This window comes from Borostomias antarcticus, assembly GCF_949987555.1.
Source record: "Borostomias antarcticus genome assembly, chromosome: 5".
Lineage (NCBI taxonomy): Eukaryota > Metazoa > Chordata > Actinopteri > Stomiiformes > Stomiidae > Borostomias > Borostomias antarcticus.
Window position 1 is genome coordinate 12,355,729 of NC_140238.1, and position 20,745 is coordinate 12,376,473.

The window sequence follows — 20,745 nt, forward strand, 5'->3', positions numbered from 1 at the left end:
GCAGTAAGGAAACTCATCCAGAGACTCATCCAGGGAGCCTCATCCAGGGAAAGGAGTAATGGCGACCGGCAAATCTGTGCGCTGACACCGAATCCAAAACAGACTCGCCACCGCCACCGAGGCATTTCAGAGTCAGTAGCGGCCAAACACAGACACCGATACTGAGCTGAGACGGGGGGAGAGGAGACGAAATCCAACAGCAAATTCTGCTGGGAGCTTGCTCGTCTTAAAGATGGATGAACACCCTGGCGGAGGAGGAGTTGGAATGGCCGCCCCGAGACAGCAGCCGCCGCCGCAGCAAGGGAACAACAACACCGTTAATCCCGGGACCGGCGGCGGCAGCGGGGTGATGGTGGTGCAACAGCCGGACGAGATGCCTCGGCCGCAGCAGTACACCATCCCCGGTATCCTACACTACATCCAACACGAATGGGCCCGATTTGAGATGGAAAGGGCTCATTGGGAAGTGGAGAGGGCCGAACTTCAGGTACTAATATTAGCTACTTTAGCTTAGCCATGCTAGCTAATGTTAGCCAACTAGGTTAGCTAGCTCTCTGTTGTTGTGGTGTGTACCTAGCTAGCTAAATTATACTACAGTGGATTGGCACGAATGTGCTAATTTAGCCAAATATACATTTCATATACAACATTTTTACTAATGATGATCTTACGTTAGCCAGCTATTCGAAGCGAGAGGTCGTGCGTTGTGATGGCTAGTGTTAGCTAGCTAACGTTTGCTATCGTGTTCTCCGCCTATTTGCTTAGCTAGCTAGGCTACAAGCTAACGTTATCTATGTCTTTGACAATGTCGTGTTAGTTGCAGATCTTACCCTTTGATCTGGAATACAATTAAACTCCCGTCGTTGTCACTCTTATAGTGTCTGGATTTGGTACTCAAACATGACTTGATTTGGAAAGAGAGATAAACCAAATTCAGCTAGCAATCAACTAGTCCGTGAATGCAGCCATTTTGGTGTGGTCATTATGGCGTCGTTCTGGCTGGATCCTTGTCAGACACCATCAGGCTAACGTTAGTTTTAGCCACAAACTGTATAACTAATACACATTCAGTCTGTGAAACATGTTTGTTAAAACTACCTATGTAGTTTTAGTAGCCCTCCAGCAGCGACCGACTGTCAAAATATGCGAACTGTCACAATTCTTTGGCTATCTGGCCACAGTGTCCATGCGGGCCTGTCTCTTATTTGGTAGCTGCATAACACTGCAATTCTTTCGGGGACACCCGCATTAAAGAGAACGATGGCTGTTCCCTTGTGGTGGTTCAGTGTTAGAGGTGTTGAGATGCTACCGATAGAAGAACCCTGCTTTGTTCCAACACAGTCCACAGCAGGCCGTGTGAAGTAGTGGAGTCTGGATGGCAGGCTCACGTCGAGGCAGCTACATGTTTGTTTGAGTGCCCTGTGCTGACTTGCTCAGCGACACATACCTCTAGCATGACTCCATCTCTGACCAAGCTGATAGCCTACACAAGCTGTCTGTCAGGGGATTGGAATGGATATAGGCAGTCTTCCGCATAGCCTCCCATCTCTGCTCCACTAGATACACAGCCTCTGTCTAAGTTGTCTCAGAATATGTCCTGATTCAGAATAACTGAAGAACACTTGTTTAATGTTAGGATTTAGCTTGCATTGATGGTCTACCAGATTCTCCATCCTCTCTGAGTAAGAAGAAGGCTTAGGCTAAATGATCTTTGTTTTTCTGCGGTGCGGTAACTGGGCAAAGTCAATTAGCCATCTATTAGTACCTGAAATTTGAACTTTTGTCCTTGTTTGTTACTGGATGGTGTGTGCAGGGAGGAATCAGACATATTTAACAGCTATTAAAGCTAACTCTATCGTGCCAACAGCTTTGCCATCTACACACCAGACCATGTTGCCCTGGTAGCTAACCCCAATCACTCCAATATCAGCAGTGTCACATCAGGCTTGGAAATAGCCTCGCCAGCAACTATCTAGGTTAAATCTGATTTTCCAGGTCACTGGGACTGGCGGGCAAGAGGCAAGTAATACGTCATACTCTTGCGCACTCTCCCCACAGCCTCCTAACCAGTATGGCCTCTCCCATGGACAAGACAGACTAATGACTGACTTGGCCAATTTCATTTCCCATGAAGGTTAGGAAGTGAAGAATATGATTGCAGAGGCCAAGATGTTTAAGGGTTTTGTTTGAATATGCCACTTAGTATTTTGTGGAATTGTGGGTCAAATATTGTTTATCTAGTTTGAATGAAGCTATGCGAAATCAACTCAGTTCCTTTCTTCAAACGTCCCAGGTGACAGTCTGTCAAATAGTGGGTGTGCCACTGTGACAGGGTGTAGTTAGTTTGAGGTCATCCCTGTTCAGAGTGAGGAGGTGATGGGTGAGGTCATGATGGAAGAACCCAGGTGTTACCTGTCTCTCTGCCTCTCTCTCTCTTTCTCTCTCTCTGTCTCAGCCAGCTGGCTTACACTGTCTGCTATGCCTTCTCTCTTTCTAACCAGCATGTTTAATACACCCCCGTCTCTCTAACACATGTCTCTTAACAATCTTTCCAGCTCTTTCTTTCTAATGTTCTCGTGCCTCTCTCTGACCCCCCCCCCCCCCCCTCCAAAGCTCTGGGTTGTTGCCTGGCTGGCTGATAGTCATAAGTAGGCTCAGAATAGCTTCTGCTCCACATCGTCCACTTGGGATGAGTTCAGCTGTGGAAGGAGGAGAGGGACTGACTTTTAGCATCTTGGGTGGCCAGGGTTTGGTGGTGAGAACATGTTTATTGTGGAAATAAATGATTTCAGATTAATAGGCTATTGGCACCATTCCAAATATGACAAGGCTATAGGCTACCCTACTGTGCATAGCTTTGTAGACCTATGTGGGTTTCACCAGTATCATTAGTGTACCTTTGTAGACCTGTATGGGTATATGAATAGTGTAAACCTTAAGCATCTTAAGTGTACCTTGTTTTACAGTGAAGTGGTGTGATTGATCGGTCTCTCCAGATCTGGGTGAGTCAGCCATTATTTGCGTCTCCGTTAGGAGGGAGGCAGCTGTTCACTGGAATGCTGTGAGGAGTTAGTTGCTTAGGTAGCCATGGCCGCTCCTGCTCTTAACAGCCCATAATACTCCTCTGTCAGCCCGCTGGTTTGGCCAGTGAGCTCACCGTGTCCCCAGCCCGACCGGTAGGATTACAGCTCACTGCTGCTGTCATTGACCTCAATCTCACACTAGGTACACACACACACCAGCTCTTTATCATGACCCCCAAACCCTGCTCACCTGGGGCATGCAAGTTACGTTACGTACTTGTTTACTTGTTTTTCAGACTTTTTTTTGCATGGGCAGTTAGGGTATGGCATTCTTCCAGGAGAATTCCTCTGAGAGGTTTGAGCAGTAACTGAGATTCTATCAGTACCTGATCACCTGTCATATGTTCCTTGCCCAGGGCCCCTAGCCTACCACAGCCATGAAGAGGGTCCCTAGCCTACCACAGTCACGCAGAGGGTCCCTAGCCTATCACAGTCATGCAGAAGGCCCCTAGCCTATCACAGTCATGCAGAAGGCCCCTAGCCTATCACAGTCATGCAGAAGGCCCCTAGCCTATCACAGTCACGCAGAGGGTCCCTAGCCTACCACAGCCATGCAGAGAGATCCTGTTTGTTTATTTGGATCTCTGTTACATTGTTACCACAGCAACCGCATGCCAGAGTGACAGTAAAGTGGCGTGTTTCCTGTGAGATAGAGGCAGGAATGAAACCTGAGGGTCCTGGAGCTGACCTGGGCACCAGAGAGGCAGGCTGCTAGGGCAGGGCCAGCAGCCCAGGGGCACGGCAGGGTACCAGAAAGGCCAGAAGGGTAGGGGCAGGGTAGGGGCAGTGAGGTATACTAGGGGGTAGGGGCAATAAGGTATATTAGGGGGTAAGAACAGGGTAGGGTACGGGCAGTGATATTAGGGTGTAGGAGCAGTCCAGTTGGGCGCCTGGTTGGTTGGTTAGCTGAGCTGGTTCCAGAGTGTCCACAACTAAAAGACAAATGGGGACAGCTGTTGTGGTTTGCTGCCAGTGTCCTCCCCCCTCCCTCCCCCACCAGAGGGCTTTTCTGCATGTAGTTGTTGAGGTCTGGTCTGTTTGCTATGGAGGGAGATCCGCTGCTTCTTCAATGAGGACAATCTGAATTACTGGATATCTATATCTAGTTGCCGGAATAATCCAGCTCCATTATTAGATCACCAGTGTATTCTCTCTCTTTCTCTCTCTCTCTCTCTCTCTCTCTCTCTCTCTCTCTCTCTCTCTCTCTCTCTCTCTCTCTCAACCCCTCTTCAGGTCCAGAGCTGTCTGTCTGTTAGCGGTGTGTTACGTAAGGCCGGTGAGCTCAGATGTAGAGTCACTGTGTCAGGGGCACCCCACTTTCCCTGTCTCCATGACGACGCCAGGCCAAGTCAACCCCCAGTTTACCTGACACAGCCCAGGCACTATGATGGCTCCCTCCTCCTTAGATCTAGGAGTTCTGATGGGGGGCAGCTATAAATACCCCTCTGACTTCCCAGTACCCTGTTTGCCCCCCCCACCCCGCCTGCCTCTCAGCCTTCTGGCCTTCAAACAGTGTAGGGTTACACACCCAGCTGCTCAGAGCAACAGAGAGTCAGGCCTGGGTTACACGGCGCCGTTTCAAGAAGGAGAATGACAATGAGAACGAGAATGACGTCCAAGTTACACACAAAGTTTCATCAGCGTTGCTAGAAGTTATCAGGGTTAGGTGGAAACGCTATCGCAGCACCATTCGCAACACTGAGCATGAGCGTGCCTGTTGTAAACAGACCCTGACAGTTATCTATTAAAATAATTTATTTCGAATGCATTTATTTAGAGCTGCCTGTCTTCAACCAAAGGACATCTTGGCCAGCCTGTTCTCAGGCCTACATTTCCAAATTAGCGTATTCCTTAGGTAGGTAGTAGGCCTAATTTGTCACTCAGCATTAATTGTATTATTACTATTTTATTGTTGTAGGCCTGCTAGACCAGGCTCTTCCACCTCATATTCCATAATAACCTCTCATTTTGTCCATCCGAGTCCGATCATGCTCCCCGTTTGAGGTGGCAATCCGAGTCTTAAATCAGTCTTTTTCTCTTGAAGTTCTAGTAAAATCAAACTTGTTTAATATTATCTGAAGTTTTTAGTCTTAATGCAAATTACCTGCATGATCCCAGTCTTTGCAAAATCGTATAGTCTGTGACTAAAAACTCCACGTCTAGATGTTATGTTCTGTCTAGTGTTTGGAGATTGCAGTTTGTCTAAATTATATAATGCTGCTGCGTCTTTGGAGATTGCGTTTTGACTATTATAATGCATAAAAGAATAACAGAACAGATTAGAATAGCAGAACATTATCAAATCAAATAGAATTTGATCCTAACAAAATGAAATAAAGATTGGCCCACTGTTTACAATACGCAACCATGCATTTTAAGACTTTTGTCAGCAGCACCCTGCTCAAAATATGCTCCCGTGGCTATGTATGGAACTAAATCAGTCATCAGTCTTAACATAAATCATATAATTAGGAAACTCGTAGGCTATTTTATTAATGTTATACAGCCTATAGCCAGTTTTTTGTCTAACAAGTGCTCGACTAATAGATCTATATAGAATCTTGGTCGGACAAGAGTAGCCTATTTCGACGAAGCAATCACATTGAATCCTACAATCATATTCTGGGCTTTAAGATGATGTTGTGTTATAATTTAACTGTACAATAGCCGAACGTCCTTCATCGTTATCAAAACGAGATCGCCTTCGCCTGTTTACACAAGGGTGGAATCCAGGAAAATGAGAACGAAAACACCCCTGGTAGTGTTCTCGAAATTTTCACGGCTTTTCAAAACGCTAACACCGTGTTTGTGTAACTGCCAGGTGCAAACGGGAACTGAAAGTCCCGTAAACGGGGTCAAACGTTGCTGTGTAACCCAGGCAGGAGAGAGGGAGGGAGGGAGGGAGTGGGATGTAGAGATGGAGGGAGAGAGGGAGAGAGAAAGGGCGATAGTATAATTATATACTGTCTTTATGTCTTCCTCTCTCGCTCTCCCTCTATCCACTCGCTCTCCATCTCTCTCTCTCTAGAAGGTCTCTACAGGGAGAGAGAGAGGGATAGAGAGAGGGGGAGAAGCGGCCAGAGAGCCTCCCCAGGGCCAGGTAGTGCAGTGGTTCTACAGGCCTTGTTTCTGGTCTCAGCCCAGTCATACATGACCCTCTCTCCCCATAGCTGTGTGTGTGGCCCTGCTCGGACTGGTCCTGTTCACTGGGTCTCTATCACCCTTGGCTTGAGACGCCCCTCTCAGAAACGAACGGGCTAATGTAAATGTTGTCAGAGGTGCACTGTTGATGAGTTCACTTTCACCTGACGCAGAAGGAGAGAGTGCTTCAAATCAAAAGACACTGATACAGTCTGGTGGTCTTGTTCAGAAGTGTAAACATTAATTAATCTCTTGTTCTTTCTCTCTCTCTCTCTCTCCCCTTCCAGGCCCGGATAGCATTCCTTCAAGGAGAAAGGAAGGGTCAAGAAAATCTAAAGAATGATCTAGTAAGAAGAATAAAAATGTTAGAATATGCATTAAAGCAGGAAAGGTAAGTCCAGAACGTACATATCAATCTATCATCCAACTATTATTCAATCAGAAGTGTTTGTCCCACCTCTCTACATGCTAAGGGACCTCCTGTTGTGTCTGACTCCTCCAGAGCAAAATACCACAAGTTAAAATATGGAACCGAGTTGAACCAAGGCGAGGTGAAGATGCCAAGCTTTGAATCAGGTATGGACCTCGCTTCACCAGAACGGACACACTGATCTCTGCAGAGAGGGAAGGACTGTAGTTATCAGACTGTTACATAATTATTTTGCTTTGTATTCCCTTGTCTTACTGTGTGTGTGTGTCCTGTAGAAGAAACCAAAGACACAGAGGTCCCTGCTGTCCCTCAGAACAGCCAACTCACCTGGAAACAGGGACGACATCTCCTCAGACAGTGAGTACACGCACGCACACACACACACACACTTAAGCATGAGCTATCATCGTTTGGGACATTAATTGACAACATGCTTTGTGTGTGTGTGTGCGTGCACGTGTGTGTGTAGGTATCTTCAGGAAGTAGGCTACACGGACACGATACTGGACGTGCGGTCCCAGAGGGTGCGGTCCCTGCTGGGCCTGGCGGGCTCTGAGCAGAACGGCTCGGTGGAAACCAAGAACCTGGAGCAGATCCTCAACGGAGGGGAGTCGCCCACCAAGAGAAAGGGACAGGACCTCAAAAGGTGCACAAGCCGGCAGGGTGGGCAGATAAATCCAGGCTGGAGAACGGGTCATCACACAAACGCTACAGGAGCGCCTGAAACCGAGAGATTTTAGCCAGAACCAAAGGAAAATCACCAGTGCTAAAATGCAAAAAATTTAGAATAAATATAGCAATTAAAATCCTCTCCAAATGTGTTTGATAGCTTGTTTCAAGTGCAGCCCGTACCTTTTTCTTGCATTGTCCATGGTTTGGACCACTAGTAATCGAGATAATTAATAGACAGGTTATCAGTATCTTAAACATTTTGGCTTCATATCCATTTTGTGTCATGTCGGGAGACTTCCCGCGATTGTGAAAAGTGAGCTCAGTCAGAACGACGGCGAAAAGTATAGGCCTATACATGCTGGTAGGCTATCGGGCATAAAACGGAGGGTTCCCCCAAAGATTGTGTGCGCATCACCCCCAAAATACCTATTCTGAGCCAGGAAAAACCCCGCATTAAAGTCCTCATGTGTTTCATGATGAATGCATCGACGTAGAATTTAGGGGGGGACTACTGAATTGTCCTATATGCAATAATTTAACAATTTAATCTTAACTATTTGCAAGTGCACATGTTGGCTAAATGCATGATCATCAATTCAGGAGTTTAAAGAACCAGGCATCAGGATTATCACATCTGACTGTAGGTCAGTATGCTTTTATCTTATGTAGTGCAAAAAAAAATCTGGCTCACGCACTATGCACACTCACTTTTAATGTCCCCACCAAAGCTCAAATCAAAAATACGCCCTTGGATGGATGGATACTTTAATTGTTGTTGTCGTTGTTGTTGTCAGGAACCCGGGTGACGTCCTGGAGACGTTCAACTTCCTGGAGAATGCTGACGACAGCGATGAAGAGGAGGATGAGGAAGGAGACCTGATGGAGGAGGAGTCGGACCGAACGGACAAACATCGGATAAAAAAACACAAGGTCAAGGTGATGAAGAACGTGCGCACACACGCACACACACCACACCAAACACCGATTCCCGAGGAAGACTATGCTCGACCAGAGACATGATGTTGACTCCTCGTTGTGGCCATAGTAACCCTCTGATAGGACTTTCAGCTGTGGACAAGACCAACTAATGTTGTTGTACATGGCCTTCTCTCTCTCTCTCCTGTCTGTCTATTTCCAGGTGGGGAACGAGGGCCTGGCATCTGACCTTCCAGATGACCCCGACACAGAGGAGGCTCTGAAGGAGTTTGACTTCCTGGACGGAGAGGGAGCGGGGGAGAGCCGCAGCTGTGGAGACGGAACAGAGTGGGGTGAGAGAGAGAGAGAGAGAGAGATGGAACAGAGTGGGGAGAGATGGAACAGAGTGGGGTGAGAGAGAGAGAGAGAGAGAGAGAGATGGAACAGAGTGGGGAGAGAGAGAGAGAGATGGAACAGTGGGGTGAGAGAGAGAGATGAGAGAGAGAGATGGAACAGAGTGGGGAGAGAGAGAGAGATGGAACTGAGTGGGGTGAGAGAGAGAGAGATGGAACAGAGTGGGGAGAGAGAGAGAGATGGAACAAAGTGGGGTGAGAGAGAGAGAGATGGAACAGAGTGGGGTGAGAGAGAGAGATGGAACAGAGTGGGGTGAGAGAGAGAGAGATGGAATGAAGTAGTGATGTGCGCAGCGACTATCTATCCAGGTGCAATCGATATAGTGTGACAATAACTACATGCTGACTGAGGTGACTTTAATTATTTAAATCTTTTTATCAAATCTTTTTTTTTAATCAAATTCTATTATATTTAGTTTAGCTGACTAGTATTTCCTAAACGATTAGCAGAAGCTGCACCATAAAGTCAGATAAACGACTCTGCGCACATCCCTAGAACAGAGTGGGGTGAGAGAGACAGAGAGAGAGATGGAACAGAGTGGGATGTGAGAGAGAGATGGAACAGAGTGGGGGGAGAGAGAGAGAGAGATGGAACATAGTGGGGTGAGAGAGAGAGATGAGAGAGATGGAACAGAGTGGGGTGAGAGAGAGAGAGATGGCACAGAGTGGGGTGAGAGAGTGTGTGGTCTAGTGTACTAGTATAGTGAGGATCTGTGGAGTGTGTTCTAGTGAAGGTCTAGTGTACTAGAGTATAGTGAAGGTCTAGTGTACTAGTATAGTTAGGGCTGTCTTCAACTCAGGATTTGTGATTCGACTCAGACTTGGTGTTCAAAGCGACGCGTTGAATCGTCGATGTGTTTTTTCTCTTTCTCCTGGCTATCAGAAAATCACTTGACATCAAGTTTCTGTGATAATTTTGGTTAGGCCTATATTGGTAGCCTATAGAAAGAACCAATTGTTGCCGAGGCACATTTCTAAGTAGGCAAGGCTATTTAAAATAAACGAGAATGACACTTACATAATTACAGCATTTTTAAATAGCTAGAATAGCCTGGCTATCGGTTTGTGGAATAAGATGGAGGGATGCTTCACTTTGTTCAATCTTTTTCTGAACGAACTTTCGTCCATTTATGCTTGAATAGCCTTTATTGGGCTATTTTACCTTGATTGGTGTTTATTATTTTCCTTTCAACAAAAAACTAGAATAAAGTTTCAAAATAAATTGTCCATGGTTTGGACCACTAATAATCAAGATAATTAATAGACAGGTTATCAATATCCTAAACATTTTGTCTTCATTTTGTGTCATGTCTGGAGAATTCGTCCCCCCGTCCCCCCCCCCCCCCCCCCATAGGCTGGAGGGGACAGCTGTGAAATTTTAAACTCAAAATTGCAGGCTGCACAATAAAATACACCTGTTTTCTTGTTAGCGTGAATCATCTAGCATTGTCCATCTACTTCGGATGGTTCGCGTGTTTTTATACAGTTTCTCATAGCCTACATTAGGGTTGGGCAATTTGACGATAGTCTCCTCAACTGCGCATTTGAAAGCTTGCGCGAATAGGCTCATACGTTGGGCAGCAGTCAACAAAGAAATGTTTTGGCTGTCACTAAAGCATTTTCACAGACGTTAGAGCTCAAGCTGTCTATGAGTAACCCTATTTTTACCATTGGATATACAAGAAGATTGATCTAGGAAAGCAGTGTGTTGGGATATTCCATTTGGGAAATGCACGTGATGGCTGGCGCATAGTAGGCTAGACGCTTAGTGGAGAGGAGAGGGTCTCCCTGCCTTCTTCCCTCTGCTATATCAGTCTTAACTCTTCTTTTACAGCCCAACAAATAGCTACGGTAATAGCCTAGGTCTAAAACGAATGATTGGCCTGTCCTATATAAATCACAAGGCAGGTGAGTGATCTTAGTCCACCTCCTAGTCCTTGACAGTGGAGCAGAAAACGACTGCTCGACTTAAAGAATCTGTCGACTTAAAGGTCTCCGACTAATGATTCGACGCGTCGACTTTCAGGGGGCAGCCCTAAGTATAGTTAGGATCTGTGGAATGTGTTCTACTGAAGGTGTAGTTTACTAGTATAGTGATGATCTGTGGAGTGTTCTATTGAAGGTCTAGTGTACTAGTATAGTGAGGATCTGTGGAGTGGAATGGAGGTCTAGTGTAATACTAGAATAGTGTGGAGTGTATTCTCGTGAAGGTCTAATGTACTAGTATAGTGAGGATGTGTGATGTATTCTAGTGGTTTAGTGTATTAGTATAGTGAGGAGTGTGGAGTGTATTCTAGTGGTCTAGTGTACTAGTATAGTGAGGAGTGTATTCTAGTGGTCTAATGTACTAGTATAGTGAGGAGTGTGGAGTGTATTCTAGTGGTCTAGTGTACTAGTATAGTGAGGAGTGTGGAGTGTATTCTAGTGGTCTAGTGTACTAGTATAGTGAGGAGTGAGGAGTGTATTCTAGTGTACTAGTATAGTGATGAGTGTGGAGTGTATTCTAGTGTACTAATATAGTGAGGAGTGTGGTGTATTCTAGTATACTAGTATAGTGAGGAGTGTATTCTAGTGTACTAGTATAGTGAGGAGTGTGGAGTGTATTCTAGTGTACTAGTGTAGTAGTATAGTGAGGAGTGTGGAGTGTATTCTAGTGTACTAGTATAGTGAGGAGTGTGGAGTGTATTCTAGTGGTCCAGTGTAGTAGTTTTCCCGGTTGTATCGTTCCCCTGCGGAATACCGCTACCCGTTCGTGGAGCGCACGTAGCCGTGCCCTGACACAGAGCCGAAGGCTTTGCTATAGCTGTGGGCTCTGCCCTGACTGACATTAAGTCCCTACTGGCTCTTGGAGAACGGCTTTGCCCTCGTGGGCCGTGGCTAGCCTGGCTCAGCTCAGATCTGTGGAGTGTTCTATTGAAGGTCTAGTGTACTAGTATAGTGAGGATCTGTGGAGTGGAATGGAGGTCTAGTGTAATACTAGTATAGTGTGGAGTGTATTCTCGTGAAGGTCTAATGTACTAGTATAGTGAGGATGTGTGATGTATTCTAGTGGTCTAGTGTACTAGTATAGTGAGGAGTGTGGAGTGTATTCTAGTGGTTTAGTGTATTAGTATAGTGAGGAGTGTGGAGTGTATTCTAGTGGTCTAGTGTACTAGTATAGTGAGGAGTGTGGAGTGTATTCTAGTGGTTTAGTGTATTAGTATAGTGAGGAGTGTGGAGTGTATTCTAGTGGTCTAGTGTACTAGTATAGTGAGGAGTGTGGAGTGTATTCTAGTGGTCTAGTGTACTAGTATAGTGAGGAGTGTGGAGTGTATTCTAGTGGTCTAGTGTACTAGTATAGTGAGGAGTGTGGAGTGTATTCTAGTATACTAGTATAGTGAGGAGTGAGGAGTGTATTCTAGTGTACGAGTATAGTGAGGAGTGTGGAGTATATTCTAGTGTACTAGTATAGTGAGGAGTGTGGAGTGTATTCTAGTGTACTAGTATAGTGAGGAGTGTGGAGTGTATTCTAGTGTACTAGTATAGTGAGGAGTGTGGAGTGTATTCTAGTGGTCCAGTGTAGTAGTATAGTGAGGAGTGTGGAGTGTATTCTAGTATACTAGTATAGTGAGGAGCAAGGCTCTGAACCGGTTCAAGGAACGGAAACGAAAACGAACGGTATTTTACAAGGAACAGAAACGGGAACGAAAACGAAATGGTCTTTAATTGTTCCAGAACAGAAACGTTAATTTGAAATCTTTAAAACCGGTTAATAACGTTATTTTTTCGTTCTTTGTAGTAGGCCTATTTAACTTAAAAATAATTTTAAAAAAGAAGAAAGAAAAAAAAAGCTGAGCCTTTTCCCGGTTGTATCGTTCCCCTGCGGAATACCGCTACCCGTTCGTGGAGCGCACGTAGCCGTGCCCTGACACAGAGCCGAAGGCTTTGCTATAGCTGTGGGCTCTGCCCTGACTGACATTAAGTCCCTACTGGCTCTCGGAGAACGGCTTTGCCCTCGTGGGCCGTGGCTAGCCTGGCTCAGCTCGCAACAAGTGCGGAACGGTGAACGGAACGTTGTGTTTCGTTCTTAACCGGTTCAGGAGCGCTATGTTGGCGGCGGAACACAAGAACGGAAACGTTAAATATGCTGGTTCTGCTCGGAGCGAACCGATTGAAAAATAATTTTGTTTTTAAGCCCTGGTGAGGAGTGTGGAGTGTATTCTAGTGGTCTAGTGCATTGGTCCCCAACCACCGGGCTGCGGACCGGTACTGGGCCTCAGCACAGGTGCTACCGGGCCTTGGAAAGTATAGCCTAAAATTAATTCTGTTTTTTTTTTTTTGGGGGGGGTTGGTGGGGTAATACATTTACTGCGTTCAGTCTGTTGGTCATTTTTTCACCAGTAACCACTATCTGTGAAGCCCACAACCATTTACAGATTTTTTACTTCCGACCCGGAAGTTCCAAATAAAGGAGCACTTCCGAGTTAATCTTGAGCTAGCCACGTGAACTGTGTCTGTGTGTTGCCTGCCTTGGCGCTCTTAGCTAGCTAGCATGGAGATAATAATAATAAGAAGAAGAATAAGAATAATCTGTGGTGACACCAGAATAATATGCACTAAGAATGCTCAATGCACTTTAAACAGACGCCAACATGCACTTGAACATTGAAACAACAGAGACAACGATGGAAACAAGTCTTGGACTTTTTGTACTATCCCTGACATTGCACATTATGTTGATAATCTGAAATTTTTATGTTTTTTGTCAATAAATCAAATCAAATCAAAATGTTTTATATCAGTGTGTTAGGCCTACTTAAAACTTATTATTAGGCCTATAATAATAATAATAATAGTAATAATAATAATAATAATAATAATAGAAGACTAATATGTATTGACACCAAAATAATATGTATGTAATGTGTTTAAATCAGTGTGCTGTTAGGCCTACTTTAACTTATGAAAAAGCTACAACACTACAACCTAATAGGCTCAGAAAAAAAAACATGATAGGCTACCCCCCGGGCCTCGGAAAATTTGGCTATATGAAACCGGTCCTCGGTGCAAAAAAGGTTGGGGACCCCTGGTCTAGTGTACTAGTATAGTGAGGAGTGTGTTCTGGGACGTTACTGAGGCCTGCCCTGCCCTCTGGTATCTCTGTCAGGACCAGAGAGGGCTGTGTCAGCTTTCCTCCTCACTGCTACATGGGATATTCTGATATTCTGAGCATACACACACACACACACACACTCGGTGATGTTTCCAGGCTGTCTTGAGAGGTGTGTGTGTGTGCGTGCGTGTATGTGTGCCCAGGGCCCCTCAGTAGGAGTGACGGCTTGTTTACCAGGGCCTGTGTGTGTCTATGTTTAGCGGAGCCGCTGCCCTTCTCCTCCGGCGGGGGCAAGTCCTTCATCCTGGGCTCTGACGAGGCTCTTGAGAGCGTCCTGGGGCTGGGCGACCTCGCTGACCTCACCGTCTCCAACGACGAGGCCGACTACAGCTATGACGTAAGCTTGCCCTGGCATAGAGCACGCATGCACACACACACACACACACACACACACACACACACACACACACACACACACACACACACACACACACACACAGGTACACTATCCAGACAGACAGGCATATAGACCTGCATATTCTTCCTCCCTCTTTCTTTCTCTCCCTCCATCTCTTTCTTGATCTCATTCTCTGTTGCACTCCTTTGCATTTTCTCTCTTGTTCTCTCCCTCCCCCCTCTCCTCCTCCTCTACCACTTCACACCTCGCTGGGGGTGGACATCCCTCAAGAGAGAGGAGCTGCTGCTTTTCTGAAGCCCTCTACGGGGAGAGAGGCAGTCCTGTTGCTCGTCCTCCCCAGGGCAGGCACACACACACACACACACACACGCCCTTCATACCAGCCAGCCAGCCAGCCTGCTTTCAGCTCGCTCCACACCTGTCTAACCAGCTGTCTGTATGTCTCTATCTCTCCCCTGTCCTCCCTCCTGTCTCTCTCCTGACCCCTCTCAGCTGCCGGCCAACGACTCCTTCAGGAAGACGTGGAACCCCAAGTACACGCTACGCAGTCACTTTGACGGCGTGCGTGCTCTGGCCTTCCACCCCGTGGAGCCCGTGCTCGTCACCGTGTCCGAGGACCACACCCTCAAATTGTGGAACCTGCAGAAGACCGTCCCTGCCAAAAAGCAAGTGTTCTGATTGGCTATCTGTTTATTGTTTATTTAGCTGTTTCCATAAATATCATGTATCATACAGAGGCGTGACGGTAACCTGGGTTTGTGACAGTAACCTGGTCTGGGAGAATGCAGGGGATAATCTGTATTAATGGTCTGGGAGAATGGGGGGGAACCTATATTAACCTGGGTCTACATCTGGGAGAACGTGGAGTGAACCTGTAGTAGAGTCTGGGAGAACGTGGGGTGAACAGGTAGTGACCTGGGTCTGGAAGAACGCGGAGGAGAACCTGTAGTAACCTGGGTTTGTGAGAACGTGGGGTGAACCCGTATTAATGGTCTGGGTCTGTGAGAACGTGGTGGGGCACCTGTATTAATGCTGTTTTCTCTGCTCCCTGGTCTGTAGAAGTGCCTCTTTCGATGTGGAGCCCATCTACACATTCAGAGCTCATGTGTAAGTACTCTTCACACTATCTAACACTGTAATTCTAGTTAATAAGTACTCTTACAGTATCTAACACTCTTAACACAGTAACGAATACATTATCTGATAGTATCTAATAGTTTTTTAGTAGCTAATAAGTAAATGGTATCTAATACTCCAATAGTAGCTAGTTGATAAGTACACTTGTAGTATCAAAATAGTATTCTGATGGGTACCATACATTTCATGTCAGAAATGTATGTTCTGAATAGCAGTAGAAAAAGCCTCTCTTCTCCTCGCCAGCGGTCCTGTGCTCTCGTTGGCTATGAGCTCCAGTGGCGAGCAGTGCTACAGCGGCGGGATCGACTCCACCATCCAGTGGTGGAACATCCCCAGCTCCAATGTAGACCCCTACGACACCTACGGTGAGAACACACTCCTCCTCTCTTCCTACAGTAAGATCACACACACCTGCATGGTGCGACCCCCCAAAAATTATAAACATATATTTTCAAAAATAATAATTTACCTGATTTTCAATCATTTAAAAAAGGTAGTGGACCAGCAGTGCACAGGGTGGACTAGTGTTTTGATGGTCGACTAGTCTATGAACACCCTAGTGAGCGCCTGAGCGGCAGTTCTGACGAGGTCAGAGGAGAGCAGCCAGACAGACTTGTTCAAGCTAACAGAAAGGCCACAAATGCTTAAATGACAGCGTTGTGCAGAAAGACGTTTTGTTAAACCCGGGCCATGAAGAATTCAGGCTGTTCTTGAGGCAAAAGCAGGTCTTACCCGGTCTAGAGAGGTGTACCTAAATAAAGTAGCCACTGAGTGTGTATAAAATATAACAGTTATATATGCTGACCTACTGTCCATATTATCCAATATCATTGCGCCTGCTTTGCGAGGCTGAGTGAGTGGAGAACCAGAGCGTGATCTCTCTGTGGAGCCACTGCTGACTCCTCCCCTTCCTCCCCCAGAGCCCAGTGTGCTGGCCGGCTCCTGGCTGGGCCACACGGACGCCGTGTGGGGGCTGGCCTTCAGCAGCATCAAGAACCGCCTGCTGTCCTGTTCTGCCGATGGAACCGTTAAGCTGTGGAACCCCCAGGAGAAGAACCCCTGCATCAGCACCTACAACGCAGACAAGGGTGAGAGAGGAGGAACAGAGAGGAGTATGGGGGAACAGAGGAGTTTGGAGGGGTATGGGGGAACAGAGAGGAGTATGGCGGAACAGAGAGGAGTATGGGGGAACAGAGAGGAGTATGGGGAAACAGAAGAGTATGGAGGAGTATGGGGGAACAGGAGTATGGATGGGGTATGGGGGAGCAGAGAGGAGTATTGGGGAGCAGGGAGGAGTATGGGGGAGCAGGGAGGAGTATGGGGGAGCAGGAGGAGTAGGGAGGAGTATGGGTGAGCAGAGAGGAGTATTGGGGAGCAGGGAGGAGTATGGGGGAGCAGGGAGGAGTATGGGGGAGCAGGAGGAGTAGGGAGGAGTATGGGTGAGCAGAGAGGAGTATGGGGGAACAGAGAGGAGTATGGGGGGAAAGAGAGGAGAGGGATGAATAATAAAACATTTCATATATTCATATTCATGAAGAAAATATCAGCTTTCCACTCCTGTTTGCTGTTGCATTCCATTCTTGTAGGGTTGAGTTAAGTCCTAGTAAGGATGTAGGGGATCTAGGGTGTATTGAGGTGGTCATAATGTTGTAGTGAAGTTGTTCTCCTGATGTGACCTGCAGAGCACGGCGTCCCCACAGCGGTGGACTTCAACGGCTGTGACCCCGCCCACATGGTGGCATCCTTCAACACGGGGAGCGTGGTGGTGTACGACCTGGAGACGTCTCAGCCTGCCGCGGTGCTGCCAGGCCAGGGGGAGAGCAGTGAGTCTCACACACACACACACACATGCACACGCACACCCCAAGGCCTACAACAATCCAGTCACCTTGCAGCCAGTAGTGGTAAGGTAACTATAGTAAGATAACTAGCTAACTTGGGTTAATCGGTGATGTGTTTCTGCTACAGGCTGATAATCAGGAAACAAGGAGTATCACTTCATGACCAATTTCATTCAACAGCTGTACATGATGACATACATCAGGGGTGGGGGATATGTATCACTTTAATGTTGGCTTTTCCTTTAATTTGTCACTCATCTGTATACTGTTCTCCCTCCCTCCCTCCCTCCCTCCCTCCCTCCCTCCCTCCCTCCCTCCCTCCCTCCCTCCCTCCTCAAGCCCTGCCAGCAGCCAATCACATCAACAAGGTGGTGAGCCACCCCACCCTGCCTGTCACCATCACCGCCCACGAGGACAGACACATCAAGTTCTTCGACAACAAATCAGGTAGCTAGACCAGACTGCCATGACCAGGACTACAGACTTGCGTGTCCTGTCCTGTCTGAATGTTAAGGCCTGGTGTCTTCTCTGTCTGTCTGTGTCTCGGTCTGATTGTTATTTGTGTCCATGACCTTCTTGACTGACTGTTCTCCCGGTTTGACTGATGGCGTGTGCGTGTGTGTGTGTGTCCTGTAGGTAAGCTGATCCATGCCATGGTGGCCCACTTGGATGCTGTGACTAGCCTGGCTGTGGACCCCAACGGCATCTACCTGATGTCTGGAAGTAAGTACTGCAGCTAAACAGCTCACTACTCAGAGCTACTGTACCACCCTGGGATTCAACCTAACAACCTAGTACCCACCAGAGCTAACCCTGGGATTCAACCTAACAACCTAGTACCCACCAGAGCAGACACTAGGATTCAATCCAACAATACCCAGAGCTAACCCTGGGATTCAACCTACCAGGAGCTAACATTAGGATTCAGCCTAACCACCTACCCAGAGCTAACACTAGGATTCAAACACATGTCTGATATCAGGACTCCATAGTCACATTGCTGATCCAGTTCTTGCGCTCCCTCTGTCCCGTTCCCCAGGTCACGACTGCTCCATCCGCCTGTGGAACCTGGACAGTAAGACGTGCGTCCAGGAGATCACCGCCCACCGGAAGAAGTCGGACGAGTCCATCTACGACGTGGCCTTCCACCCCTCCAAGGCCTACATCGCCAGCGCAGGGGCCGACGCCCTCGCCAAGGTCTTCGTCTAGGAGGAGAGCGCCCCCTAGTGGCCCAGAGGAGAACAGGGAGAGAGGACGAGGGGGGGGGTGGGGACAGACCCACTGCCTAGTGTTTAAAACTTGACAGACTGACTGACTGAGACTAGCTTATCGTACCTGATGATGACACTACATTGAACCCTCATCCCGCTGGGCTCACCCTGTGGTGGCGAGCAGACTCGACGCCAGGCGCGGGGGAGGAGCAGAGCAGAGTAGAGCGCAGCGCCCCACCGGTTTAATCTCACCTGTCAGACTAAAGTAACCTGTAACTGTAATTTACTGTAAGATTAAGCTGGGGAGAGATCCAACACATGTAGCCCTCTGACTGGGTTTGAGCTGAGCTGATATCTGTTCTGTAGCTATGCGTCAGTGGCCGCCGATTGGCTGTCATGTCCGTCAGTTGGCGTTGGGAGTCACAGGGCGGAGGACTGGGTCATGTGACCGCAGCCCCTGGTGGGCCAATTGGACCCCTGCGTCAATTCAGAGACCCCGCCCACCCAACATCTATGTAGCGTGAAAAGAATATGAGATATTCAAGTCAATCAGCTTCATACTTTAGCATTAGTTACCTATTGACGTTTTTGTGTAAAAAAAATAAATATAGTTTTTATAATCCTTTTTCTATAAATAAAGTCTGTCATAACAGCACTGAACATTAAGTAAAAAAAAAAAAAAAAAAAAAGGGAATAAATGATTCCCTTCTGATCCCTCCATCACAACTCATTGTGTTCCCGCCCATCAACGTCCTGTTTCCTGTCACTGAAGAGGCTTGGGGTGTGTCTCAACAGTCTAGAGTGGTGTCCTGCCCTCATCTCCTCCACTGGGAGAGAGAGCCTGACAGGTGGAGGCAGACTCCCTGCCGGCGTCCACACTCCGTACCCAGAGTGGTCAGACCAGCTGAGGAGTGAGGGGACCAGGAGGAGAGGAAGTGAGGCGCAGCCCTGGTGAAGCCTGTATCTCACAGATGCTGTCTCCTCCGTAGCTTAGCCACCTTAGAGATAAACAGGTCTAAATCTCCTGCGTGCCTGTGCTGCCCGCGGGAGTGAACACCACAGGGCCGGCAGACATGGTCCTTGTCTCCTCGGAGAGCGCTCCACTGTTGGATAATAAACTGCAGCATCCTATCACTATGTGATATTTTTGTACACCTTACTGTATTTGAGTTTATTTATCACAGGTTTTAGACAGCTGATATTTATTTCAGGTTCTGGTTGGTCTGGGCCTCCTGTGTGGGACTGAGGGGAGCTGATCAGACCAGGCCCCTCCAGTCTGAGCACAGGTCACCTGAGAACAGTGAACACCTGTCGCTTTGGTAGAAATGCTCTTTTAAATCAGTCTCTGGTCTGACCCCAAGGTCTCCTTCTGGCCTTGCCCTGCTAAATCAGTGCTTTGAAGCATGGGGAGTAACCGGTATGTTATTTTCTCCCATGTGTTGTTTTTGGGGGGTTGTTTTTAAGAAGGGATTTCGATGGAAAACAAGATAAAATCACGATTCAGAATTTTGTTTGTACTTATCCCTTTTATCCTGTAAAACGTATTTTATTTTCAAAAACATGATACAATTTATGATGTAACTAAAGACTTTTTGTTTGTGTAATGCATGATTAATACAATAAAGTATTTTTTCTAGTCTTCCAAAAAAAATAATTCTGATCGGTTTGCAAGTTTTGATGAGTTTTGTAAGGGTTTTGATTTACAAACTATGAATCAGCTGATTTTAAGGATTGTACCACATAGTAAAATACAACTGTTGAAAAGTAATGTATATAAAATGTCTATAATAAATATTAAATGGTGTACCTGTAGACTACCTCCCAGTTTGTGTTTGTTCTATATGGCTTATGTTTTTGGTAAACATTAACAAATAACAATTCGACACATTGTAAAAATACACTATTGTTTCACTCTTTATTGAAAGAAAACAAAAACAATAAATATGGAATGTGGAATCATCAAAACATTGAATCATAGAATCCCCCTTTTTCAGTTTAAAACAGTAATAGTTCGACATGCAAATGAACGTGTGGGCTAACCGCCTATGGAAAGCATGCTGGCACAGATACAGTAGAAGCAATATAATCACCAGGAGAAGTCAAGAATACATCGTACATTACCTTTATATCTGAGTAAAAGACACTTCAACTGACCTTTGTACAGTTAACTACACAGAACAGAACCACCATGCTGTGATCAGGAGACAGACAGACAGACTTGTGTCCTAGAATAAGTGCACGCATGATCAGATATTTACATTTCCACAGAAAGTGTTTAAAATGGCAGGAGTCCCATCTGTGTGATAGAACTGTCGGACCTGTGTTGAGTGAGTGTTCTTCCCGTGGCCCTAGTTGAATACTGCACAATGCATCCTTCTTTCCTTGCTAAGTT

The 20,745-nt window shown here is 46.7% G+C and overlaps 1 protein-coding gene across 2 annotated transcripts; it reads left to right on the forward strand.

The window, feature by feature from the left end:
- The first annotated feature begins 52 nt into the window (after positions 1 to 52).
- On the forward strand, positions 53 to 20,146 carry strn3 (striatin, calmodulin binding protein 3). Of its 2 annotated transcripts, none has more exons than XM_084438520.1 (16): positions 53 to 487; positions 6,512 to 6,615; positions 6,727 to 6,800; positions 6,930 to 7,011; positions 7,124 to 7,300; positions 8,121 to 8,262; positions 8,465 to 8,594; positions 14,007 to 14,143; positions 14,657 to 14,829; positions 15,224 to 15,271; positions 15,545 to 15,666; positions 16,222 to 16,389; positions 16,984 to 17,124; positions 17,482 to 17,589; positions 17,779 to 17,865; positions 18,182 to 20,146. In XM_084438520.1, exons 1-16 carry the CDS (start codon positions 233 to 235, stop codon positions 18,349 to 18,351), a joined length of 2,118 nt encoding a protein of 705 aa, XP_084294646.1. In that variant the 5' UTR covers positions 53 to 232; the 3' UTR covers positions 18,352 to 20,146. The 2 variants fall into 2 exon arrangements, with proteins under 2 accessions (XP_084294646.1, XP_084294647.1); XM_084438521.1 differs by having other exon boundaries at positions 8,121 to 8,256.
- The last annotated feature ends 599 nt before the right edge of the window (positions 20,147 to 20,745 follow it).